General features: G+C 40.4%; 2 protein-coding genes across 11 annotated transcripts in view; one reads left to right on the plus strand and one right to left on the minus strand.

Moving 5' to 3' along the window:
- Positions 1-848: 848 nt before the first annotated feature.
- LOC138990021 (basic proline-rich protein-like) lies at positions 849-7604 on the minus strand. Its single transcript, XM_070380191.1, has 4 exons — positions 7492-7604; positions 1809-2042; positions 1303-1741; positions 849-1232 (listed from the first exon to the last, which is right to left on the minus strand). The coding sequence occupies exons 1-4, from the start codon at positions 7602-7604 to the stop codon at positions 849-851; spliced, it is 1170 nt and encodes a 389-aa protein (XP_070236292.1).
- Positions 1214-27440, plus strand: part of NCOA1 (nuclear receptor coactivator 1) — a 219117-nt gene continuing 192890 nt past the window's right edge. For 8 of the 10 annotated variants that reach the window (XM_070379206.1, XM_070379211.1, XM_070379204.1 and 5 more), the window contains exon 1: positions 1214-1543. The gene's annotated coding sequence lies outside the window, so the exon portion shown is untranslated. Of the gene's footprint in view, positions 1544-1962; positions 2077-27440 lie in introns of those variants that run through there. The other 2 variants (XM_070379213.1, XM_070379207.1) reach the window with 2 other exon arrangements.

The following is a 27440-nucleotide window of genomic DNA, read 5'->3' on the forward strand; positions in this document are numbered from 1 at the left end:
AGAAGGGGTGTGAAGGTCTTAAGGATTTCTAGAGGTTGCTTTAGGGTAGAAAACACTGAGAGAGAAACAGCAGGAAACGCTGGGAGACAGCAACAGCAGGACTGGATTGAGGGAGGTGCCGACAGCTACCTGGAAACAGGAGCGCAGGAAAGGATAGCCGCTTTACAAAGCACCTCCGCAGCCAGCAACTCATTCATCGTAGGGACACCCGAGGAACGACATAGGTATTACATTCCAGCCTCTGGAACTGAGAGGTGCTTTCACGTGATAAGGCGATCACGGCTCATAAAGCCTGTTCAGCCGCTGTTTGATTTCTCCAGTGACAAGGAACACTCTACTTTGGGAAGTAGCACTTCTATTATAAAATTTTTAAAAAGCGAGTCGAAAAGAAGAAAGCTGTAGACCCCCTTTGCGGGGAAAGCTCTGTCAATGACAGACATTTTGGTTAATTCATGGAACTGCACAGCCAGACGCTCCAGTCACATTTTTTTTTCCATCTGTAAAACGAAGGGGGCAGATGATCTTTCTTTCCCTTATCTAATAGCCTGTGAAATCATCCAGGCAACCAACTCCCAATTTTTCAGAATATAAAACGAGGCCCTCGGAGGTGCCTCGCTCTAAGTAATACAAGAAATCAACGGAGGGACAGGCCAGACCCGACTCCTCCCGGGTCTATCCCGCGCCCCTCGCCGCTCCGGACCTTCCCGGACGGGATTGGGCCAGCGCGAGGCTGCAGGCCGGGCGGCCTAGCTGAAAGCGCCCTGGGGTTCGAGGCGGCTTCCCGGCAGCAGTCAGAGGAACGCCCCGAGGGGAGGGGGAAGAGTTAGGGCCTCCTTTCCCACACTTCGTTAGGACGCGGGCCGGGGCGGGACCGCGGCAGCTCTCCCTAGGGCCTGCGGCCGGCAGGGGGCGCGGGGCGGCTCCGCGGTCCGCCGCCCCGCGGCGGGGGCACTGGCTGCCCCGGGCGAGCCGTCGGAGCTCGCGGGCACCGGGTCGCGGCGGCCGGGCCAGGTTGAGGGTTCAGGGGCAGCGCGCCGGGCGGGGCGGCGGGCGGCGGGGCGGGGCGGGGCGACCGGGAGCCGGCGGGGCGGGGCGGGGCGGGGCGCGAAGGGGGCGGGGCCGCGAGCGGGGGGCGGTGGCGGCGGCGGCGGCGGCGGCAGCCGAGGAGGAGGAGGAGGAGGAGGAGGAGGAGGAGAACATGGCGGCCGCGGAGAGCGGCTGAAATGCCTGTTCTTCAGGCCAGGAGAGCGGGAGTCTTGACGCGATTCTCGAAGCCTTCTCCTTAGACGGCCGGATCGCGGCCTCCAGCGCCTCGGCCGCCCTGTTCCCTGTTGCTCCGTCCAGCGGAGCCTGCGTCGGGTCCGTTCTGCATCCCCCCTGAGGGGGGACCCCCTGGCTCCGGAGGAGGGGGCCGGAGAGCCGCGGCGGCGGCGGCGGCGGCGGCGGGCTCCCGGCCCGAGCAGCAGCGGAGGCCGCGGCGGCGCCGCCACGGTCGCGGGAGAGCGCGGCGCCCGTCAGCGCGGCCCAGAGGCGGCGGCAGCAGGTGAGTGGCGGGCGGCGGGCGCCGAGCCTCCCGGTGGGTGCAGCTGTCACGAGCCGCGCGGCCGCCGAGGCCCTAGGGGGCGGGAGCAGCTGGCGCCCCCTCCGCCCCCCGCTCTCCTTTCTCTCCGCTAGTCCCCCCCTCCCACTTTCCCCGAGTTCTCCCTCGGCCTCGCGCGGCTGGAGGGGGCGGAGGTCGCAGCTGTCATGGGCACCAGCTGGGGGCTGCGTCGCGGAGGGAAACTGCTGCAGCAGCGACTTTGGCTTGCCCGGGTTTCCCAGTTGCCCTAGTTAGCGCGGACCGGGCGAGCATCCGCGGAGGGTGCGCGAGGCTCGCGGCGGCCGGCCCGGCGTGGGGAGCGGCGCCCCGAGCCCGCGGGCGCTCCCCGCCGCCGCCGCCGCCGAGAGGGGGAGCCGGAAGTCGGCGCCGGCGCCCCTCGGCCGGGGCGAGCGCGGTGACCTTGGCAAGCCGGGTAACCTCTCCGAGTCTTCGCTTGCCGGGACTGCGAAATGGGGATGACCGTGGCGAGCCTTCCCGTAAGCCTCAGCCTTCGACGGCGCTTCTGTTTTACACCCCGCGCACTTGCTTTTCCCATCTCCAGACAGAGGGATTTCGAAGGCAGAAATGGGATGGATAAGTGAGATTTTTTTTTCCTGTTGTGTCTAGGGTTTGGTCCCCATCGTCAGATTCCGCTGAAAGGAGGTAGGAGTGGAGAGTAGGGGGGGCAAACACGTCGGCTGGACGACTGAGGGGTGGGATGGGTTAATGGTCAGCCCGACCGAACTCGAGCCTTTTCCTAGTCGCTTGGAAGAGTAATGGGAGAAACCGGACACCAGGATCCCCGCTCTTACTACCCAGTTATGTTTTTGTTTGTTTGTTTTTGAAGCAGTCACTCCCATGTACTGTAGACACTGCCTCAGTTGACGGTGTTAGAGGGAGACGGAGGGTTTGACAATAAAGCCTGTGTGTGTGACAAGGACAGTCCGTGCTGCTGTGGCTGCAGAGTTTGGTGGGGAGGAAAACTTTAAGCTGGAGGATGTTTTAGCTTTTCAGACTTGACTTCGTTCACTGTAGGCGTTGAAGAGGCAGGTGTCCTTGTGGAGAAGGTGACTTTTTAATTTTTTTCTTTTTTCTTTTGAGATGGTGAATTTTTAATGTCGAGTATGATGGTGGTGAATGAAGGGTTCTTGAGTGAATTGCAGTCCCGGCACCCTCTGTTGATGCCAAGAGTAATCTCTGTGGCGATGATTTGTGAGGGCTGAGGCTTACACTTCAGTGATTAAGAAATCTTCAAGTGTCTGTGTAAAACATTGCTGCGGTGCAACCTAGATTATACTCTACAGCTGAAGGGATGGATTTCAGGGGTTAAATTTGAGGTTTGTCTTCAATTCTGGAATTGGTTGAAGGTTAGTCTCAAAAAAAAAAAAAAAAAAAAGTTGGCCAAAGGGGCCTCTCAGCTTGTTTCACAGAAGCTGTGATGTAGTAGGAAGGGGGTCAGATTTCTTCATGTTGAGAATAATGTGAAAAGAAAGTATTTGCTTGGGTCTTTTGGCTCCTGAACTAGAAATAGTTTTGGGTTAAAGGTAGCAGTGGGATTTGATTTAGCTTAATAAATGGGCATTCCTTGTACTATTTGTTGTAAACTACATGCAACTGCAAATGTTTCTTTTATATCTCCTCTACTTTGTGGGTCTAATTTGGTTTTGTGAACTAGGTTTGGAAATGGTTTGCCTCTATTTCTTATTCAGAATTTATGCTTTGGAAACAATGGATCAAAAAGGGGGCCCGAATAGGGAATATATGGTATGGAGAGAAAAAGCAGGGGTGCTGCTTATAAGAACAGAGATTCCATTTGATTTTTGTAGACGTTTTGCACTGATGATTTATTTCATTTAGTTAACTCATGATGAAGTTTGGTTTTTAAGGTGCAAAATTTGAATTTTACATAGTTTATAGTTAATCTTTTCTTCATTTCTTTCTGAGAAAATCTGTAGGATTGAATCTTTTAAATTGCTTTTTGTGTGGTTTAAGCCAAGGGAGTATTTTAGATCTGCATTTTTGGGTAAGTGGTTTTATTGAAAAAAAGTGCTTGATGGGACTAATGGTGATTGTTCCATTTAAACTGGGATTATATAGACAATGCATTTTCCTCCCTCTTTCTGCCAACATTTGTTTTTCTTTCTCCTTCAATTCCAGGGTTTCATTTCTAGAAATCTGGGCTGGAAACAGAAGCAGCAGTTTGTATAATCCCAAGAACTTGCTTATGCCAGGAAGCTGTAAGGGTAGCATGAAGTGGGTGTGGTACAAAGATACTGCCAATATTTAAGAACAGTGTAACTGTTGAGGGAGTCTAGGGTCAAACTTTAATTTTTGTTGAATTTCCTGTTTTCTTTGTATGTGTTAATCTTTTGGTGGGCAGAGGATTGGGTTGCTCTGGTGCTGACTGGTACATATTGTGATAGCACTCACACATTTTCATGCTTTTGCTCTATAGGAAAGGGTGGTAAACATGCTTAAATAATTTAAAGATGTTCCCAGGATGAAATGTTGTCTTCATGTACTCTTGATCCTGCTAATCCACTGATCAGTCTTTATCAGGACTAAATGTTGAGTAAGTGATGAGGGTGGCATAGAGGTGCTGAAAGCTGGAGAGGGGAAGAAAGGATATTGGACATTCTTTGAAAATCTTTTCTCTTTTGGACTATATATCACAGTATGATTATAATTCTTTTTAAAGAACATCTCTGTTGTCATCAATTTCACATACCTTCTCTTAGATATTACCTTCATTCCTCACTTTAGCTTGTCTTTATTGCCCTGTCCCCCAGGGACTCCACATTGTTTGAATATGTTACATATCTTTTGGGGTTGGTTGGTCTTAAACCATATGGCCTAAAATAGCTTTCATTTTAGGGCAAGTATGGGAGGTCAACACAGGCACACACCACTGAATAGAATCTTCTAAGTCATCGGGTAGAGGAAATCCCAAGATGCTCATTATTCCCTTGGCCGTGATTTTCACTTTCTACCTATGATAATCAGAGTTTCTCAGGGGGCCATCAGCTGCTTTTCTTGCAGAGGTCTGGAAACATGTGGTGGGGTCCTTGTTACATTACCTCCAAATATCGGTGCAAAAGAGGGTGGGACTGGGTGAAGTACATGTGTTTCAGGAGTTGAATAACAGAGCACTGTATTTAGTTTGGGCTGCAGAACCATACAGATTACTCCCCACCTCATATAGCTTTCCTAAAAGTGGGACAGACTAGACTTTAGGAAAGGACTTCTTTAGTGCTTTTCTCCCAGGTTAACCAGTAGCTTAGCTCTTGGTTGTTGGTCACTAAGGATGGACCGTGTGGTCTCTGACCTTTTTTCTTAACATCAGAGATGAGGTCTAGTCAATTCAAACCTTCCTTTCTCTCTTTTTTGTTAGTCAGATTTTGTGCCTCTTACCATATGGTGTCAGAGGTCATAAAATAGCCTCATAGCAACTGTGTGCCATTCTTGATTGCTTAGTTTAAGGAAGAGGTGCAGATTTTTTCCTTTAATTCTAGATGATGTTTTGTGGGTGCACCATATTTGGATTAATGTACCAATGGTTATTTTATATTTCTGCAAGATACTTGGTTGAAAAAGAAGAATTATTACAAAACACTGATTCCAACATTTAAGTCCAATTCTTAAAATGCAAGTAGAGTGGATTGTTGTATATCTGTGTGTCCTCCTCCATTTCCCCATCTGCAACACGGTACTGCTGAGGCTCCTTGAAATGACAGACTTTTAGAAAAGCTTAGTATAGTTGTCATACTTAGAAGGTGAAGCTGCAATCACTGGAGGAGTTGTAGAAGACTTCAGATTAATCAGTCTAGTCACCCTCATCTTAGATATAGTTGATCTAATCTCTCCCTAGTCTTTCCAGGAGGCTCTGAATGGTAAAGAATTCGCCTGCAATGCAGGAGACACCAGTTCAATCCCTGGGTTGGGAAGATCCCCTGAAGAAGGAAATGGCAACCCCCTCCAGTATTCCTGCCTTGGGAAATCCCATGGACAGAAAGGCCTGGAGGACCACAGTTCATGGGATCGCAAAGAGTCAGACACGATTCAGTGACTAAACAGCAATCTCTCCCCATGGATATGTTTCAGTGTGGAGGGTAGGGAAGCTGGGCTTTATTGGTAAGTACTGGACCTGAGCATCAGGAAAGCACAGGCCAGATCTGTAACGCTGGGTGCCAGTACAGAGGTGAAATGCACCTATTAACAGGACCAGAATTCTAATAACACTGAATTATCCAATGTTTCCAGAATGGTGCTTCATTTTTGCCTTGTAATTTTGCCTGGCTTGTAACTTTGAGGCAATTTTTAAGCTTCTTTTGAGAATGGATGTTTGACTTCAGACAGGGATGATGTCCTGGCTCTTCTACTTAGTGGGTGTAACCTTGTGCTAGTTATTTAACCACTGTAAACCTCAGATTTTCATGCTTAAAATTGGAATAATGTACTTAAGCTCATATTGTTGTGGTCTTTGAATTAACTTATATTAAATAAGAAGATAATATTGGAACGTACTAAGACTTTATTCTACATTCCATATCCTAAACACATCACTGTCTAATCCTTCATCAGATTATTTGATTCTTTTCTTTACAGTTTCTTGGATTTCTCTGTTTTTTCTGCCTCTACAGTCTGGTCCTGTCATTTTGCATATACAGTAATTAGCGTTACATGAACTCTGTGGGCCTTTATCCTTAAAGGAATTTCTTCATCGTTAAATGAACACATTGGTTTGAGTTCATATTTCTTCCTGTGCTGAAATTCTGTGATTTATAACTGTTTGCCTGCATGCATTTATTTGCCTGACTAATTCATCCTACATATAAATGATGAAAAAATTCTTTTCTGAAATATTTTTTGGTATTACTGTTTTTAATGGACACTCTGTGGACAAATTTATCAAATGTAAATCATTTAAACTGTTCTTATATTTCTCATTCCAGTAAATTTATTGCAGATGGTGTATGCAGAAATGCTTTGTAAACTGTAAAGTGCTATACAAGAAAGTATTATAATCACTTGTAGATATCTTGCTTCTTTGATTATACATGTTTCGTTTCTTTATTTAAAGTGTTTCCTTTATCTTTATCTTTTGATCTTCAAAAACAGTCAAAGCCGGTATGTTCTCTCGAAAGCTTGATTTTTATCGCACTCCTTTAGCATCAGTTACTCAGTTTGTTCTATAAATAAATTCCTTTCTTCCTTTCCTCCTTTATTTATTTTTTTGAAAGAGTTTCTCTTATTAGTGTATGTTGAATGGGTTTTCCTAATTAGATTAAAAAATCCTTGGGATAACATGAACCACAAGATTTAGAGCAAAAGAGGCCTTAATGGTAATTTGGAATAACCTTGTTAATAATGTTATAGATGAGAACACTAAGGCCAGACAAATATGTTAATTTTCATGGGTAAACATAATGTCTTTACTTGGGCAGGAACCCAGGTATTCAGCTCCCAGTCTTCTTAATGAGAGTTACTCTTTGTGTTTGAAAGTTATTTCAAAGAGATTTAAAAATTTAAGAATTTTAGTAAGATTTTGAGTAATGTATAAGGTAGGAAGAAAGGAGTATTTTTGTTTTTTGGCCAAAAGTTGGCTGTCAGATATTATAATAAGGTATTAATCAGAAATTAATTAAGGCTGCTCTCTCAAAAAGCACAGAAGTGCCTGGAGAGAAATATATGCTTTTCTTGTATGGCCCTCACCCTTTAAAGCCAGTAAATGTTTATTGAGGACTGTCTCTGAGACACATTGAGACACACTGTATGCAGGTATCGTGCTTGCTCTACATGTTATATTTTATAAGGAAGGTTAAGTGGCTGTTATACGATTGCACAGCTTGTTGGTATTGGGGCTGACATTTGAGTCCAGGTCTTGAGACCTGGAATCTCCAACATACCTCTACATTGGCTTCTCTCCAAGCGTGTTAGCCGCATGTGGCCACATTGCACCCCTCTGTTCTTGTCTGGACTCCTTTCTGTCGTCTTCATGTGCAGTAGAGACGGCTGTAGTCTCCATTGCTTTCTGATGACCCAGGAGCCATGAAGCAGTTACTTAATGAAAGTATCACTTTAAGATTTTCATGCTGTTTCTGATCTCACCTTTGTACTTAGTAATGTTGATTCTTTGGTGCTTCTGGTCTAGCTTATCTTTGAATGGTTGGTTTGGAGTCTTAGCAATACAATTCTGCCTCTCAAGTTTTGTTAGTATTTGAATAGCTAGAGCTTAGGGTATTTTTTTTTCATTTGAAATAAATTGCTTGGTCATTCTCTGTGTTTCCACTTGTATTTTGAATGGTTGGTCTTAATCTGATAGCTTTAATATATTGCATTGTTAGTTTGCCTATATGGTTAAAATATTTACATGCTTTTATTATCAAGCACAGATTCAATTGTTTAACAGAAGATATTCTGTTGTGAGTGTGTTTGTATATATACAGATAATCATACCGTATTTGACCAAATAGTTGAAGGATGAAGTGTCCTTGCCTTTCAAAATACCTGTATGTGTAATACTGGCTTTATTGTGCTGAGTTTGTTTGGAGGAAACTAGGGAAAAGATACTTGTTCTGCAGAGTCTTAAGTCCTCCCTCCCTCTCCATTCCAGATGGTACAGGAAATCTGTTTTAGAATTTCTAAGGGTGTACTCAATCATTCATTCAAGACATAGTTATAAGAGTACTTGTTCAAGGTGCTGTGTTGTGAAAACATAGAAAAGTTAAATGATAAGATATAGATCCTGTTTTTACAGAGATTATGACCTAAGAGAGGTGATAAAATGACACACAAATACCTGTAGTACTAATTAAATGTGATGAGTGCGATGAGAGAGGTACTGAAATAGTATACTTTGAGGAATCTGGAGAGCAAGCAATTATTTTCATTTAAAAGAGATCAGAGCAAGTTTCGTGGAGGGCTTGTTGTTGGACGGGAACATTGAAGGCAGGGGATGATTTCTCTCTGAGTGAGGAGGAGGAGAGCAGTATATTCAGGAAGATTAAATAGCAAAGATGAAAGGACAGAAAAGCTTGGGGTTATTTTGGGAGTAATGAAGGGGGAAAGTGTAAGCAGGAAGGTGGCACCAGCTGAAGTGGGAGAAGGAACCAGATGTTCCGGGTGCAGTTGTAAGACATTAAAGGATTTTAATGGAGGGAGGTGGTGAGGAACAGTGAAGTTTGTAGATCTGGAAGAAAATGAAAAGTGCCAGTTTTCCAAATCTACGTGGATCTTTTTTTGGCAGGTTTTACACCCCAAATTTTATATTTTCATAGTTTTTGAAATGATTCCATATGTAAGGCTTACCACACTGGGAACTTACTCATTTTTATGTATATTTGAGAACAGACTTTTTTTTCCCTTTTCTTGGTAGAAGTTAGTACAAAATCTTTTTCACTGGCTTGTGCTTTTTTTTTACCCCCCCAGTAGCTATTTCTTTAAACAGTGTGTTATCATTTGGCATTCTTAAGATGATGCAGCAGACTTGTTTTTCAAGTGTAAAAATGTCATCTCCTTATGTAAATATATGTCACTGTATAAGTTAGATTGGTCATGCAAGTTGAAAGCCCCTGGCTCTCAATATAGTTCATGATTTATTTTACTGATTTATTTATGCCCTGCCATGTTCCAGAAAGGATTTAAAGCAGGATATGTCATGAAAAGTCTTGGACCTTGTTCGAGCCCTGTCTATTATTTGACTGAATTGCTAGCCAACATTACACTGAGGGAACAGTGTTGAAGACAACTGGTGTCACAGAATGTGCTGCAGTTGTGTCTTTTGCCAACTGGTAGTGATTCAGAGATGGATACAATATAATTAGACTACCTTTAAGGATAAGTCCTTCGAACTTTGAGAGCATGTAAGGAAAATTGGTTGGAAGGAACTCATGGAGGGCTTTGACCCTTGGGAGCCCAGGCACATTTAGAGCAGTGGTCTCTACAGTAGGGTTTATATAAAATTATCTGGGAAATGGGAGAAATACTAGAGGTCTGTTTGAAAGATTCTTTATTTTCAGTCAGCTGTGATGTTTTTTAGTTCATAGGAGCATGGGTAATTAGATTTTTAGATTTATTATTTTATTTTATTTTATTTTTTTTTAGATTTATTATTTTAAATAGTAGACTCTTAACATGTATTGTTGCAATAGGAAGTCACCATGCAGATCTTTTATAAAATATTTCATCCAGTTTAGCTGGTCATCTTGAGGCAAAGGACTTAAGTATTGTCTAATCTGAAGATGACTTACTAATTTTTCTTTCACGAAAACACAAATTTCAGATACAAATGTCTGAAATTTGCTGACATTTTCCTCTCACAGGTGTCTGTGAATTATATACTACCTAGCTGATATTTATGAAAATTAACAGACTTAATCTGTTGCTTTGGGATGATAGGTAAATTCATAACAGTGACCCGAAAAGTAACTACCTTTCAAGACGAAATCCACTATTATGAAGAGAGGTTATTTGGAATGGATATTTGGATATTTCCAATTCTAAACATCCAAAATTGATATTTGGAATTATTTTCATTATTATTGGATTTAATTGCTGAAGATGATATGATCTTAAAACTTTAAGAATATTTTTATATGTACACTTGAACTTGAAAACAGAATTTTCTGACCTGTATAAAAATCTAGTAAAAACTGAGAATATATTAATTAAAAAGGCATTACTATCTGATTAGTTAGTAAGAACAACTGATTGTCATCAGGAAATATGGAAATGCACTATCTGAATTTTAGCAAAGACATTTGCATAAATGGTGAACAGGATTGAAGATTGAATATCATGTGGAGGTTTACTCAGTGCAGCAAGTGTGATGCAGTTCTTTCCTTTGTCTTACTCGTCTTTGTGAAGTATGTTTTTGGGCTATGATTACCGTTAAAACCAAATAAAACAATTACCTATTATGAAAATGAACCGAATTTAGAACCAGACTTTTAAGTTGCTATATTACAAAATGTGAAAGCAAAATTAAAAAGTAATTTAGTGTTCATTATGTTTTTCCTCGTATGGGCCACTCTCTTATTGGACTTCCTTTGTGGTTCAACTGGTAAAGAATCCACCTGCAATGTGGCAGACCTGATTGCGATCCCTGGGTTGGGAAGATAACCCTGGAGAAGGGAAAGGCTACCCACTGCACTATTCTGTCCTGGAGAATTCCATGGACTGTGTAGTCCTTGGGGTCATAAAGAGTGGGACACAACTGAGCGACTTTGACTTTTTACATGTTATTCTTAACAAAAATGGTGGTAGTATTAATAGTATTTATTAGGGATAGCACAAGCTGTGTCATCAATAGGTAAATTAAATGTTTAAAAATGGTAAATTAAAAAAAATGGTAAATTTTATTATAATAAGTATCATTTTATGTTTCCATTTTTATGTATGCTTCATAAGGCACATAATTTATTGGTCTAGTGAGCAATGTATATAAATTATAAATAAATATACCTATGTGGCTTCTCATTCAAAACCTTTTTAACTGTGGGATATATGATAAAAATACTTACCACAGTTATATAGGAGGGGTTCTTTTTTTCTTTTTCTTTGTAGTATAAGTATTTATTACTCTGGTATTGTAAATCAGTTAAGGAGGATAACATTCTTGTTGGGACTTAAGAGAAGCTCCAACTCCACCACTAGCACCCAAAGTTGAAATTCTACTTAAACTATTTCTTGAAAAGTTAACACATGAACAGTGAAACATTATTATCATGTGGTGTACTAGTATTGCACATAAGTATATTCTAAATAATCCCATTGCTATGTATTTTGTGCATTCGATGATCTACCTAATCAAAATGTATTGATACATGCGCTTTATCGTACATATGTACTGTGTATGAAAGTGAAAGTGAAAATCGCTCAGTCATGTCCGAGTCTGCAACCCCATGGACTTTACAGTCCGTGGAATTCTCCAGGCCAGAATACTGGAGTGGGTAGCCTTTCCATTCTCCAGGGGATCTTCCCAACCCAGGGATCGAACCCAGGTCTCCAGCATTGCTCAGCCACAAGGGAAGCCCTAATCATACATTATCTGCTCCATACTTATCAGTTCAGTTCAGTTCTGTTGCTCAGTCGTGTCCAACTGTTTGCAACCCCATGAATCACAGCACGCCAGGCCTCCCTGTCCATCACCATCTCCCGGAGTTCACTCAAACTCATGTCCATCGAGTTGGTGATGCCATCCAGCCATCTCATCCTCTGTCATCCCCTTCTCCTCCTGCCCCCAGTCCCTCCCAGCAGCAGAGTCTTTTCCAATGAGTCAACTTCGTATGAGGTGGCCAAAGTACTGGAGTTTCAGCTTCAGCATCAGTCCTTCCAAAGAAATCCCAGGGCTGATCTCCTCTAGAATGGGTTGGTTGGATCTCCTTGCAGTCCAAGGGACTCTCAAGAGTCTTCTCCAACACCACAGTTCAAAAGCATCAATTTTTCGGCGCTCAGCCTTCTTCACAGTCCAACTCTCGCATCCATACATGACCACTGGAAAAACCATAGCCTTGACTAGACGGACCTTTGTTGGCAAAGTAATGTCTCTGCTTTTGAATATGCTATCTAGGTTGGTCATAACTTTTCCTTCAAAGGAGTAAATGTCTTTTAATTTCATGGCTGCAATCACCATCTGCAGTGATTTTGGAGCCCCCCAAAAATAAAGTCGGACACTGTTTCCACTGTTTCCCCATCTATTTCCCATGAAGTGATGGGACCAGATGCCATGATCTTAGTTTTGTGAATGTTGAGCTTTAAGCCAACTTTTTCACTCTCTACTTTCACTTTCATCAAGAGGCTTTTTAGTTCCTCTTCACTTTCTGCCATAAAGGTGGTGTCATCTGCGTATCTGTGGTTATTGATATTTCTCCCGGCAATCTTGATTCTAGCTTGTGCTTCTTCCAGCCCAGCGTTTCTCATGATGTACTCTGCATGGAAGATAAATAAGCATGGTGACAATATACAGCCTTGACGTACTCCTTTTCCTATTTGGAACCAGTCTGTTGTTCCATGTCCAGTTCTAATGGTTGCTTCCTGACTTGCATATAGTTTCTCAAGAGGCAGGTCAGGTAGTCCGGTATTCCCATCTCTCTCAGAATTTTTCACAGTTTATTGTGATCCACATAGTCAAAGACACTTACAAGCACATCCATTAACTAAAAGTGTTGCATAACATGTAAAATGACTTACCATACATACCATTTTTTAAAAGTGTTTAAGTTACATTTATTACATTTTTGTATATCTCTTTGGGGACCTTATTATTGCTTTAATTTATTTTGGCATACATAGTATTTTTTGTCACATAGATACCTATTGTACAACATATGTAATTAATATTACATAGGACACACTAATAATTATACATGCCCTATTAAGTCAGATCATTTTTAGTCAATATACTTATTAAAATAGATAATCAATTCTTAATTACCAATTTTAGGAAGAGTTCTTAAGAACCCTTGGAATTCATGGACTAAGAGTCTCTAGTTAGGCTTTGGGTGAGTGGTGTCTGTGAACATTCTGAAATTATGTATATGCAAAATTCTATGAGTCTTTCTCTGGAGAGAAATTCATCAGATCCCAAAAGGGTCTGTGACCTCCCCAAAGGTTAAGAACCTCTTTTGTTAAGGACTGGGACCTCAATAACTCCATTCATCCAGTCTTAGTCTTTTGCCAAGTTTAATGGATATATCTGATGTCATTACTTAGGCCCGCAGTATGACTGGATTTGCAGTCTGTTTTTCCATTTTGCAATAGATGTGATTGCAGTGCCTTTGGCCTTTACAGTTGTTTGAGCTCCTATCTGTTTGTTGTACAACTACCTGGTCTTTATCACTTAGCAGCTTTTAGATATCATTTCCCACTTTTTCCCCCAAAATCCCAGTGAAAAAGAGTGGATCTTTTGTATGAGTGTGAAGATGGCAATGCATGAATGTATAGAAGAGCCCAGTATCAATTCGTGTATAGGGACACCCTGCTGGGTAGGCTGGAATTTGCAGTTGTTGTGGTTTTAATCTCTTTGTAGCATCTGAATCTCAGCTCTTCAGAGTCCTTAAGGTCTGATTTGACATATGCTAAAAACACTTTCCAAGTCCTATCTGCTCTTTACATCTGTTCCTTTTTTCCTCACTGTCGTCATTCTAATCTAGGCCTGATATTTGTGAAAGTACCCCAGAATGGTCTCACTGTCCCCTGGGAGTTGCTTCTTCAGTCTGTCCTAAATTTTGTTTTGGAACAATCATCCTAATTTTTATTTTCATTGCATTACTTTGTTTAAACCCTTCAATGGCTCCTCATTACTGTCAAGATAAAGTTCCTTAGTCTGGCATTTAAAGCTTTCCAGTGTCTGGCACCAACTTGCTTTTCTGGTCTCATTTCCCACTCGTCTCCCCTAATGAACTGCTCAAAGTAAAATCGTCAGCACTGTCCCTTATACATCCCTTGGGCTTCTCTGTTTGCCACCCTTTATTTTTCGTTTCCCTGGAATGTTCTCCCTTATCCTGTGAAATTCTGCATATTCTTTAAAGCTCAGCTCAGTTTCCAACTTGCTTGTTAAGTGTTCAGACTGTAAAATTTGAAAAAATCCCTTCCTTCGATGAACTCTTTTAATATTTATTTTCTTTATTATTAACTTGACACTTTATACTGCATTTATACGTTGGAGTTTTTGTTTTCATGCATCCTATCTCCCAAATTAGGGTATGAGAATGGCAAAGGGGATCATGTTTTATTATCTGTCCTCTGCAGTGTCTTGTACTTGTAGATATTAAAATATTTGACAACTTACATTGATTAAATCATGATAGTACTTAAGTACTTATTAATGTACTTAGAGAAATAGGCCTTTTTTGTATGTGTGCCCTTGGAGCTCAGTCAGTAAAGAATCTGCCTGCAGTACAGGAGACCTGGGTTCAATCCCTGCATTGGGAAGATCCCCTGGAGAAGGAAATGGCAAACCACTCCAGTTTCCTTGCCATGAAAAATCTCATGGGCAGAGGAGCCTGGTGGGCTGCAGTCCATGGCGTTGCAAAGAGTCGGGCACGACTGAGTAACTAACACACTGGAATACTCATACAACATATCTAGGAATCCTCTTTACTGGTTTCAGAGTATTTGGGAAATTGAATTGGAAATCAGATGTTGCTCAGACGGCTTGTAAGTCCTACAGCACAAGAAGTCGGCTGTCAAGGGCTGTGTTCAGAAGTCTGGGGGTAACCTGGTGACTCTTTGTTCTCCAGTGTCTTGCTCCACTTGCCTTGGATAATAGAAAACCTTGTGTGTGTTCAGCTCTCTCCTTTGCTTTGCTGGAGACACAGATTCCTAATATCTTGAGGAATACTACATTTCTGTTTTAATTTTTTAACACATTCTCCTCAATAGAAGATAAAGTTTGATGGAATACCTGTTGTTTGCATGTAAGGGGCACCATGAGGTAGTTGTACCTTAGAGTTTCCATCCTTCAGGGAGATTATAATTCCTATAGGGAGTCTCCTTTGCTTTTAGTCATACACGAATAAAAAAAAAATGTCATAAGGGAGTATATAACTGGTTTACTTAGTTGCCAGATGAGATATGGGGAACTCCTCTAGCACTTATTTTTAGCACTCTCTTGAAATTTATTATCATTTATACCTTTCTTACCAACCACATTGTAAATAATAGGAAGTAGAGACCATTTATTGTGTTAGTTATATATGCCAGAACCACAGTGCATTTCAAGTCCTTTACTGTAGTATACATGTAAGTGTGTTACCCGTGTTGCCAGGAACATGATCTGGGTAGGTTTCCTGCAGGAAATGGAATTTCAGTTAGATTTCTAGGATTTGAAATGATACTTGTAGCATCATCCCTTGGAATATGTTAAAAAAAAAAAAGGTGGGGTGGAGGGGATTCTGTAGTTAAAATAATGAAGTACAATGTTTGCTCAATACCTGAACATGGAACCTCCTTGGTTACTATGCTTTTGGCACTGAAGTGACCCATGTCACTTCGTCTTGTAACCCATTGGCCAAAAGTAGTCACAGGGCACTACTTGTGGAGCTAGGCAATGTGGGCAAGAAATGAATATTCAGTGATAGTAAATATCTGTGCCCCACTACAGTATAGCAGACTTGGCTTTCTTCAGAGCCATGAATACTAGAATTGGTAGCGTCCTGCTTGGAGTCATTGAAATAAAGAAGAATTGTTTTTGTGTGTCAGTCTAAAGGGGACTTTATTATTAAATTTATTTGTGAAAAGAACTTGTAGTTTTGAATGGTAGCTTCTTGAGACAGTTAAAGGAGAAATTTTTACTAATGTCTCTAGGAGTAGATACTATAAGTTGTTTTAGTTTAGATGGTTTGCTACCATCTTTAGAGTAGGTATTTGAAACAGGTAGGAAGTGTTATTTGGCTTCAGTAAAACTGATCCAGAATTTTTCCTCATGTACTGCTAAGATTATAAGGTGAGAAAAGAGAGAGGACATAAAGAGCTTTCAGATTGTATTAGAAGCCATGTACTGTCTGAGGATTTCTTAAAATTTCTCTTTACAGGTCTTGGAAGTCTTTTCTTTTCCTCTTATCAACATATTATTGCTAATTAATTAAAATATGTTTTCTCCATTTTCTGTTTGTCTTTTAATGCTTGGTTTGATAAGGACTGGCTGGTGGTTAAAATGTTGGCCAAGTGTCCAGGATTTGAAAGTGCAGATTTTATACATGTTATTTATACATGAGGCTTATTTTCCCTATGACTTAATTCTAATGTCACCAACCCTGAACTTTTTATTTATTTATTTTTTATTTTTTTTTTAAAGTCAGGTCGGAGGGGCGCAGAGGAGCTCTCCACCCCACAATCGGCGACCGCTGCAGGAGCCTCCGCCCCTGAACTTTTTAGACCTTAGGATTTCTTTCTGACTACGTTCTAGTATTTTCTTCCTTTTTAAATTAAAAATAAATCATATGTGTAATACATGACTATATTCAAATAATAAGTTCAAGGAAATGGGAATATATAGAATTAAAAGGTGAAAGTCTCCATAGTGAACTTGATACTGGTAATTTAGGCTGTGTAGTGTCCCCTTTCCCCCCTTTCCAGTTGTTGCTATATCCTACCCCTTGGCCAGGAGGTGAGCATGTGACTTAGGCTTGGTCTATTAACACTCCATTTCTCTGGAAATAGTGATTGCTACAGGATGGCCATATGACCAAAGCAGGTTCAGACCCCCCTTCCTTGAGATTGAAAAGCAGATATTGGACATGGGACAGGTTCATTCCTTTAGAGTTGCTAAGGTGAGATAGCGTGTGCTTGGCCAAGTAAAGAAACCTATGTGCCATAGGAAAGAATGCCAACATAAAGACAGAAGCTGAGTGACCACAGACACACTCACAGATGCACAGTCATATAGCCTCACACGCTTGCATGTGAAGCATGGAGTCGTTGGAGTCTCTGGCTCCACTTGAACCTTAAAGTAGATCCACTTTGTATTTTCCGGCTAAATGAGCTACTCAACTGCCTAACTTGTGTGAGTTTGAATATTGAATTTCTGTCTCTTGGAACTGAAAGAGTCCTGACCAGTTCAGACCCCTGTTGTCAGCTTCCCTCTCTTTCCCTCCCCTCTACCCACAGGATCAAGCTTTTTGAATTATTACAGGCTTTTAAAAACTTAATATCATGAAAATCTTTCTGTGTTAGAATATGAAGGAGCCATTTTACTTTACATAAAATTCTGCATAGAGTTGCATTAGATGTATTTTCCATAGTTTATGTAACCATCCCTCTTTTGATAGACATTTAAACTAGTTTTTCTGTTTCAAGATATATTTTGGTAAACATGCTAGTTTGAACTTGTTTTTGTATATGTATGAGAACATACCTATGGAATTAATGATTATGCATATTTTAAAACATTGATGTCCTTTCAAAACATTTCTCCAAAGGCTCTACCAATTTATGCTTTCACTAAGAGTATATGATAGTCACTGCTCTCCCCTGACTTTATCAGCTCTGGATATTAATGGTCATTTCTATTTTGGCCCTGTCTGGTGGGTGAAAATGGTATAAAGCATTGTTGTATTTGAAGTTCCCTGACTATTGATACAGTTGATCATCTCTCTGATGTCTTTTTATTGGATTTTTCCCCCAAGACTTTCTTTATTCATATTTTTTTCATGTTCTATTGGGCTGCTTGTCTTTTAAAATCGCGTCCTAGCCCTAGTATACTCATGATGTAATCATTTTATACTAACGAGGGATGGCCTTGGTAAACTGCTGATTCTGCTTCCTAGTTTGAAAGAAAGATGTGAGATATCTACTACTCCAAAACCCACGTCTTATTTATTCACAGATGTCCCTGGATATTTAATCGGTTTATATGTGATGACTTTGGATAGCTGCCCAGTTTATTTGTAGAGCTTCAGGGTACACATCTCAAGTAGATGGTCTATGGGTAAAATTGAGGTAATTTTATGGCTGAAGTAAAAAGTTGAGAAACTGTTTATTGGAGAATTTTCCAGGTCCAAATCATGGGTTTGTGATTTGTGATTGCATGGAATTTGGGCACTCACCCATTATACATTGGTGCTGAATCAGAACCACTTTCAGAGGAAAATTTTGACCCTGTGAGGAACTATTGTCTTGGCTCACCTCCATGGAGAGTTGGGTTAGCTGCAACTTAGATGTCTTTAGTGGTTAGATTCCTTAATTTTCCTAAGAGCATATTAACCTAATTCTGTACTTGATTGGCTACAAAAGTATATAGTCTACCTGTAATTGGCAGTATAGAATAGCTTCACTCCAGCAAGTATGAATTCACTTACATTGCTGCCTAATTCTTACCAAACACCTAGTAGTCAGAAACAGGACTCTGAAAATTGCATTCACACATTCAATCCACTGCGTTAGAAACAATCAATCTTCACTTTCCCATTCTGTTGTTTTCCTCTATTTCTTTGCTTTGATCGCTGAGGAAGGCTTTCTTATCTCTCCTTGCTATTCTTTGCAACTCTGCATTCAAATGGGAATATCTTTCCTTTTCTCCTTTGCTTTTCGCTTCTCTTCTTTTCACAGCTATTTGTAAGGCCTCCTCAGACAGCCATTTTGCTTTTTTGCATTTCTTTTCCATGGGGATGGTCTTGCTCCCTGTCTCCTGTACAATGTCACGAACCTCCGTCCATAGTTCATCAGGCACTCTGTCTATCAGATCTAGTCCCTTAAATCTATTTCTCACTTCCACTGTATAATCATAAGGGATTTGATTTAGGTCATACCTGAATGGTCTAGTGGTTTCCCCTAACAACAGAATGGGAAAGACGAAAGATCTCGTCAAGAAAATTAGAGATACCAAGGGAACATTTCATGCAAAGATGGGCTTGATAAAGGACAGAAATGGTATGGACCTAACAAAAGCAGAAGACATTAAGAAGAGGTGGCAAGAATACACAGAAGAACTGTACAAAAAAGATCTTCATGACCCAGATAACCACAGTGGTGTGATCACTGACCCAGAGCCAGACATCCTGGAATGTGAAGTCAAGTGGGCCTTAGGAAGCATCACTATGAACAAAGCTAGTGGAGGTGATGGAATTCCAGTTGAGCTATTTCAAATCCTGAAAGATGATGCTGTGAAAGTGCTGCACTCAATATGCCAGCAAATTTGGAAAACTCAGCAGTGGCCACAGGACTGGAAAAGATCAGTTTTCATTCCAATCCCAAAGAAAGGCAATATCAAACAACACTCAAACTACTGCACAATTGCACTCAAGTCACAGGCTACTAAAGCAATGCTCAAAATTCTCCAAGCCAGGCTTTAGCAATACGTGAACTGTGAACTTCCTGATGTTCAAGCTGGTTTTAGAAAAGGCAGAGGAACAGAGATCAAATTGCCAACATCCGCTGGATCATCGAAAAAGCAAGATTCTGCTTTATTGACTATGCCAAAGCCTTTGACTGTGTGGATCACTATAAACTGTGGAAAATTCTGAAAGAGATGGGAATACCGGACCACCTGACCTGTCTCTTGAGAAACCTGTATGCAGGTCAGGAAGCAACAGTTAGAACTGGACATGGAACCACAGACTGGTTCCAAATAGGAAAAGGAGTATGTCAAGGCTATATATTGTCACCCTGCTTATTTAACTTCTGTGCAGAGTACATCATGAGAAACCCTGCACTGGAAGAAGCACAGGCTGAAATCAGGATTGCCAGGAGAAATACCAATAACCTCAGATATGCAGATGATACCACTCTTATGGCAGAAAGTGAGTGAGTGAGTGAAGTCGCTCAGTCGTATCCGACTCTTTGCAGCCCCATAGACTGTAGCCTACCAGGTTTCTCCATCCATGGGATTTTCTAGGCAAGAGTACTGGAGTGGGGTGCCATTTCCTTCTCCAGAGGATCTTCCCAACCCAGGGATCGAACCCAGGTCTCCCACATTGTAGGCAGACGCTTTACCGTCTGAGCCACCAGGGAAGCCCTAGTGAAGAAAGTGAAGAGGAACTAAAAAGCCTCTTGATGAAAGTGAAAGAGGTGAGTGAAAAAGTTGGCTTAAAGCTCAACATTCAGAAAACGAAGATCATGGCATCTGGTCCCATCACTTCATGGGAAATAGATGGGGAAACAGCAGAAACAGTGTCAGACTTTATTTTTTTGGGCTCCAAAATCACTGCAGATGGTGACTGCAGCCATGAAATTAAAAGACGCTTACTCCTTGGAAGGAAAGTTATGACCAACCTAGATAGCATATTGAAAAGCAGAGACATTACTTTGCCAACAAAGGTACGTCTAGTCAAGGCTATGGTTTTTCCAGTACTCATGTATGAATGCGAGAATTGGACTGTGAAGAAAGCTGAGCACCGAAGAATTGATGCTTTTGAACTGTGGTGATGGAGAAGACTGTCTTGAGTCCCTTGGACTGCAAGGAGATCTAACCGGTCCATCCTAAAGGAGATCAGTCCTGGGTGTTCATTGAAAGGACTGATGTTGAGGCTGAAACTCTAATACTTTGGCCACCTCATGTGAAGAGCTGACTTGTAAAAGACCCTGATGCTGGGAGGGATTGGGGGCAGAAGGAAAAGGGGACGACAGAGGATGAGATGGCTGGATGTCATCACCGACTCGATGGACTTGAGTTTGGGTAAACTCTGGGAGTTGGTGATAGGGAGGCCTGGTGTGCTGCGGTTCATGGGGTCACAAAGAGTCAGACACGACTGAGCCACTGAACTGAACTGAACTGAATCTTTACTTGAATCAAGCCAGAATACCAGAGAGATGCATATATTGATTGCATTGTTTTAGACTGGGGTAGAATCACTTTTACAGAATTATTATTGGTGTGATGCAGTCTGCTTTTATTGAGGGCCATTAAAACAGTTTTATGAAATTTACGATCTACAAGTGCTCCTCTTGTAGAATTGTTGTGAGGATATTATCTCCTGTGTCTCAGTGCCCTTGTTGATATTGTAACTATTGCTACTACTGTTAAGGTTAGCTGCTGATCCAGAGGACTAAGACTGAACACAAACTTAACTGATAGTTAATGGACAGATACTGCTCTTGGCTGATAGCAATTGCTTCTCCTTTCCCCAGAGGGAGGCAACTTTATGGATGAGGGGTGATGTCATGGTTGTGGCCCTGGAGCTAGATTTACTTGCTTGAATCCTGGCTTTGCAACTTCCTAGTTGTGTGTTATTTAGCCTCTTGCTGCCTCAGTGTTCTGAGGCCTCATCTATAAAATGGGGATAATAATTGTACTTATCTCCACAAGGTGGTTGTGAGAATTTTGTGACTTTAAGCATATAAAATGCTTAGAACATGTCTGGCCCAGGACACATGCAGAGAAAGTAAGGTGCTGTTATCCGCTCCCCCACCCCCCAATTTTTAATTGTGTAAGATGTACATAACATAAAATTTTAACCATTTTTAAATGTAAAGCTTAAGTTGCTGTCATTGTTATCATCATCATCATCATCAGAACCCATGTAAACATGTGTAGTAATTTTTTCCCCTCAGGTCTGGGTACCAGGACCAAATGCGTTTCCTCTGAGCAGCTAGTTGGCCTGTATTACAGAGCCATTGTGACGCTCACAAGCCTTGGTGCTCCCCTCTGCAGGGTGGCTCAGCCAGGCGTGCGGCGCCCCCCACAGCTGCATAAGGCCTTGCGGCACACAGTTGGTGTGGTAAGCTTGCATCTGGCATTATCTGCTTTTCTCCCTCATTTTCCCTTTTCCCCCTTCTTGTCCACTTCTCTCTTTTTAATGTTAATGCATTCTTTGAGCTGTCTCAAATCTTTTTTAGAATAATATGGAAATAAACAAGAAATCTTCATTCAGCATGTGTCCATGTTGAAACTTTAGACAGATTTTCATTTCATTTACCTTAAGCAGGGCTGCTTCTTGATGACAGGGAGGTGCTCTAATTCTCATTAAGATATCTCCAGTCACATCCTAGCGTTACTTCTGGGGAGGTCCCTATTGACAGCTAATCTTGTTGACGGTGTGGGTTTTTTTTTAAGCTTCAGTCACAAAAGTGTTCCTTCCTGACTTTTCTTATTTGTTTTTTCCCTTGGCCTTTGCTCCAGCCTTCTCTTGTAGATTTGGGGGTTGGGGTTGAGGGGGGAGGATCATTTTAAGAACTTGTAGACTTGTAGTCTTTAAAAATACACATCAGAATGAGACTTTCATCATACATGTAGTGTAGGAAGAGTAAAGGCTATGTGTGTTGTTTTGATCTTTTTTTAAAAACCAGAATGCTAGGTTTATTGATTTACAAAGAGAAAAAAGAAGTGTCCCAAAGCCTAAAATATTCCCATATATTCTGGAGATATCACTAGCATATTCTCTTCCTCAAGCAGAGATGTATAATGGGGCCGATGCTATTGCCTTTTTGGAGAGAGAATTTTAAAAAGTTTTTTTGACATCAGAATTGATTAAAATGTCTTAAGTCCTTTTTTTTTTTTTTAATTTGTAGATTCCTTCTCTCTGTCTCCTTTTCTCTCTTCCCCTCTTTCTTTTTTGTCTGTTGAAGAACCTGGGTGGTTTGTCCTATTAGAATTTCTTACAATCTGAATTTCTATTGAGTTTAACGTGTTTTTCTACCCTCTTTCCATTCTGTAAATTGGTTATTTGATATAGAAGGTTGATAAAGGTTTCATCTGGGGGGAAGGCCAGATGACTTTATAGATGGTATTATGAGACACACATAATGTCTAGTTGTCTTTTTGTGATGTTATCAGCTGTGAGTATTGCTATTGGCTTTCTGTTCTTAAAATCCTAAAGTAGTCACCATGGTGTCTCAATGAGAAAGAGGAAGCATTGCCTGGAAATAGTGCCATCTGCTCTGTACAGATAGGACTCCTGGTGATCATTTGAGAATGAAGCAGTTGTTGTGAAGACTCAAAGAAGACCTACTAGGTTTCAGTCTTGAGTTCCTTGTTTAGGAGCTGTTTGATCTTGCATAATTAATAACAGCAATAATGCTAGCAGCAACTACCATTCATTTATTGCTTATTTTACACCAGGTTCTGTGCTTGGTGCTTTATATGTGTCATGTAATCTGATCCTCATAAATACAGTGTAAGCCAGGTATCTTTATTTTGCAGTTCACTTTGTGAGAAAAGTAATGAAGGGATTCAAGCCCTGCGTGACTTCAATCTTGTGCTCTTAATTGCATTGTTCTTCCATATCTGTAAATTGGGGTATAAATATAGCTGCCTTATCTATCTTGTAGGACTAACGAGATATTGTGTATGAAAATGTCTTGAAATATAGATGTAAAAAGGAGAAGTGTGCTGGACTGACAATACACAGGGCAAGGTGGACAGTGGAGGCCTTTCCCTTTGGAAAGGTAATAGTGAAGAGTCAGACATGACTTAGTGACTGAACAACAAGTAATAGTGAGAAGTTTGGACGGAAAGAACCCTCTGGTCATTTTCTGTTTCCATTACTATGGCTGTTGACACGTGGGAGAGTTTCCTTCTCTTTTAAAATTGACAGTGATAGAGGTTTCATATGTGGTAAATGTCACATGTCAGAGGTCGCTTAAGAGTCTCTGGTGAATAGTGATGTCTTGATATTACCCCAAGGGCCACATGTATAGGCTTCATACAGATATTTTAACTTGAGAGACAAGAGTGTAGTCACAGTTCTTTTTCTAAAAGGTTAAATGCTTATTAAAAGTGGAGGAAGCATTAACTGAATTTGTAATGTTATATTTCTTTACTTAGTGAGGGTGTTATGTATGTTAAACTTACTTTATGCAGAATGCCTTTTTTGTATGTCTGAAGTATTTTATAATTAATAACACCACTAAAGTGCTGAACAGTAATAATTGCATGTGTAATAGACTGAGAGAGAAATAGATGTGAAATTAGTTCCTTTGGGTCTTACCTTCAGTACTTCATTATCAATTACAATAAGTAGTTATTGAGTACATGGAGAACTGTGTTGAGAAGCGGTCTATGGCCATTTCCAGCTCCATGGCAGAGGGTGAATTGATGACTGACATCTGCCTGGGCCAGACATGCAGAGTGTAGGGATACATGCTTGTTTTTTGCTACATGTTTGTAATGTGTTTTTCAGAAACCCTCAGGCCTTGACCTGGACTCATTTTCTTACTACTGTGCTTCTTGCATTTCTTCTGTTACTTTGGAAATCATATTGCCATACTATATTTATTATGGTGAAATACCTAGGATTTCATTGTGATATTCCCAATAAAGATTTCCCATTTATTTATTTATTATTATTATTTTTTGAAGTATAATTCACATACCATGAAGTCACTTATTTAAAGTATACAGTTCAGTGGCTTGTTATATATTTGAAAGTTATGTAACTATCATAGCTAATAGCAGACCATGTCACTCCTCCTTACCTCTTCCCCCACCAACCCCTCCCACATATCATAGGATCATAATATATAAGGTTTTGGTATGTGGCTTCCTTCACTTTGTATATTTTCAAGGTTATTCATATTGTGGCTTGTATCATTACTTCATTCTTTTTTACGGCCAAATATTATTCTGATGTATGGATGTGCCACATTTTATTTATTTGTTAGGCTATTGATATATATTTGAGTTATTTCTACTTTTTGACTAGTGTGAATAGTGCTGTTATTAACTTTTATGTGCAAGTTTTTGAATGAAATATGTTTTCCTTTCTTTTGTTTATATACCCAGGAGTGGAATTGCTCCATCATATAGTAACTATGTTTAACCTTTAGGAACTACAAAACTGGTTTCCAAAGTAGCTGAATCATTTACATTCCTATCAGCAGTGTATGATGGTTCTGATTTCTCTACATCCTTGCAAATAGTTGTGAGTTTTGATTCTAGTCATCCTAGTAAATGTGAAGTGGCATCTCATAATTTTAATTTGCATTTCCCTAAAGACGAGATGCTGAGCATTGTGTCATGTGCTTATTGGCCATTTGTACATCTTTCTCAGAGAAATGTCTGCTACATCTTTTGCCTGTTTAAAAACTTGGTTCTTTTTTTATAATTTAATTTTAAGAATTCTTTACATAGTGGTCCTCCTAATCATGGTTTTGCTTTCAGCAATTTCAGTTACCTTTGGTTAACTGGCCTGAAAATACTAGTGAAAAATTCCAGAAATAATGTATAAGTTTTAAATTACACACCGTTCAGAGTAGTGTGATGAAATCTCGTGCTGTCCCGCTCTTTCCTGCCCAGGATGTGAATCATCCCTTTGTCCAGATTATCCTGCCCATTAGTCACTTGGTAGCTCTCTTGGTTATCAGATTGATTGTTGCTTGTGTTTAAGTAACCTTTATTTTACTTAATAATGGCCCCAAAATGCAAGAGTAGGGATGCTGGCAATTTGGACATGCCAGAGAGAAGCCATGAGTGCTTCCTTTAAGTGAAAACATGCAAGTTCTTCACCTAATGAGGAAAGAAAAAGAAAATGCTGATGTTGTGAAGATATACGATAAGAATAAATCTTCTATCTGTGAAACTGTAAAGAAGGAAAAAGAAATTCTTGCTGGTTTTGGGTCACACCTCTTATTGCAAAAGTCGCAGCCACAGTAGATGATAAGAGCTTCGTTAAGGTGGAAAAGGCATTACATTTGTACAGTAAGATATTTTGAGAGCTAGTGACCATATTCACATAACTTTTATTCTAGTATGTTGTTATAATTGTTATAACTTGTTATTTGTTATTGTTAGTCTCTTATTGTGTCTAATTTATAAATTAAAACTCTATCATGGGTATGTAGGCACAGGAGAAAACATAGTGTTGAGATGGCCAAAAGGTTGATTTGGTTTTTCCTGTAAGATGACTCTAATAACTTTTAGTTGTCTTTAACTTCATTAGAAACAGTTTTGTCAGATTGTATTGTGACAGCTGTCATAACAGTATGCATTAAAAAAAAAGCTTAGCAGAATTGGTGAATTTCTGTGAAGCCATTTTAATAGTGAAGATGAGAGGAAAAAAGCTACATTTTCTGGCATATTTTGCTTTATTTTATCAACTGAAATGCAAGAAAAGATTTGTGCAGTGTATGGAGAAGATGCTCTGACTGACTGAACATTTCAGAAGTGGTTTGCAGTTTCATGCTGAAGATTTCTCACTGGATGAGACCTTCCACGGTCAGGTAGACCAGTTGAAGTTGATAGCGATCAAATGGAGACATTGAGAACAATCAGTGTTGTACCACACGAAGATAGCTGGACATACTCAAAATATCCAAATCAAACATTGGAAAAAATTTGTGGTTATGTTCATAGCTTTGATGTTTGGGTTCCACATAAGTTACGCAAAAAAAAAAAGACCAAACAAACCCAAAACAACCCTTCTTGCTGGTATTTCCACATGTGATTCTCTAATTAAATGTAACAAAACTGTTCTGTTTTTAAAGCAACTTATGACAGGCCATGAAAAGTGGATTCTGTACAATAATGTGGATTGGAGAAGATCGTGGGGCAAGCGAAATGAACTGCCTCCCACCACACCAGAGGCCAGTCTTCATCCAAAGAAGGTGATGTTGTGTTTACAGTGGGATTGGAAGGGAGTCCTCTAGTATGAATTCCTTCCAGAAAACTAAATGATTAATTCCAATAAGTACTGCCTCCAGTACAGACCAGCTGAAAGCAGCACTTGATGAAAAGTGTCCAGAATTAGTTAACAGAAAATGTGTAATCTTCTATCAGCAAGACCATTAGCAAGGCCGCATGTTTTTTTTTTGATGATCAGGCAAAAACTGTTACAGCTTAGCTGGGAAGTTCTGATTCATCTGTCAGATTCACCAGACATTGCACCTTTGGATTTCCATTTATTGTGGTCTTTACAGAATTCTCTTAATGGAAAAAATTTTAATTTCCTGAAAGACTGTAAAAGGCACCTGGAACAGTTCTTTGCTCAAAAAGATAAAAAGTTTTGGGAAGATGGAATTATGAAGTTGCCTGGAAAATGACAGAAGGTAGTGGAACAAAATGGTGAATTGTGAATATGTTGTTCAATAAAGTTCTTGGTGAAAAGTGAAAAATGTGTCTTTTATTTTTATTTAAATATTGAAGCAGCTTTTTGTCCAATCCAATGTATATAGGGTTTGGTATTTTCTGTAGTTTTAGGCATCACTGGGGATCTTGGAACACATCCCCTTCAGATGAGGGGAACTACTATATCTTCTGGATACAAGTCCTATATCAGATAAATGATTTGCAAATATATTCTCCCATCATGTGTATTGTAGTTTTGCTTTCTCTGTGGTTTCCTTTGAAACAGAAAAATTTTTAATTTTTATGAACTCCCAATTTATTTAGTTTTTATTCTTATGCTTTGATGTCATAGCTAAGAAATCCTTGCCTAATCCAAGGTTATTAACATTTATGCTGTTTTTTTCCTGAGAGTTTTTTTAGCAG

Source organism: Bos mutus, chromosome 11, assembly GCF_027580195.1.
Source record: "Bos mutus isolate GX-2022 chromosome 11, NWIPB_WYAK_1.1, whole genome shotgun sequence".
NCBI lineage: Eukaryota > Metazoa > Chordata > Mammalia > Artiodactyla > Bovidae > Bos > Bos mutus.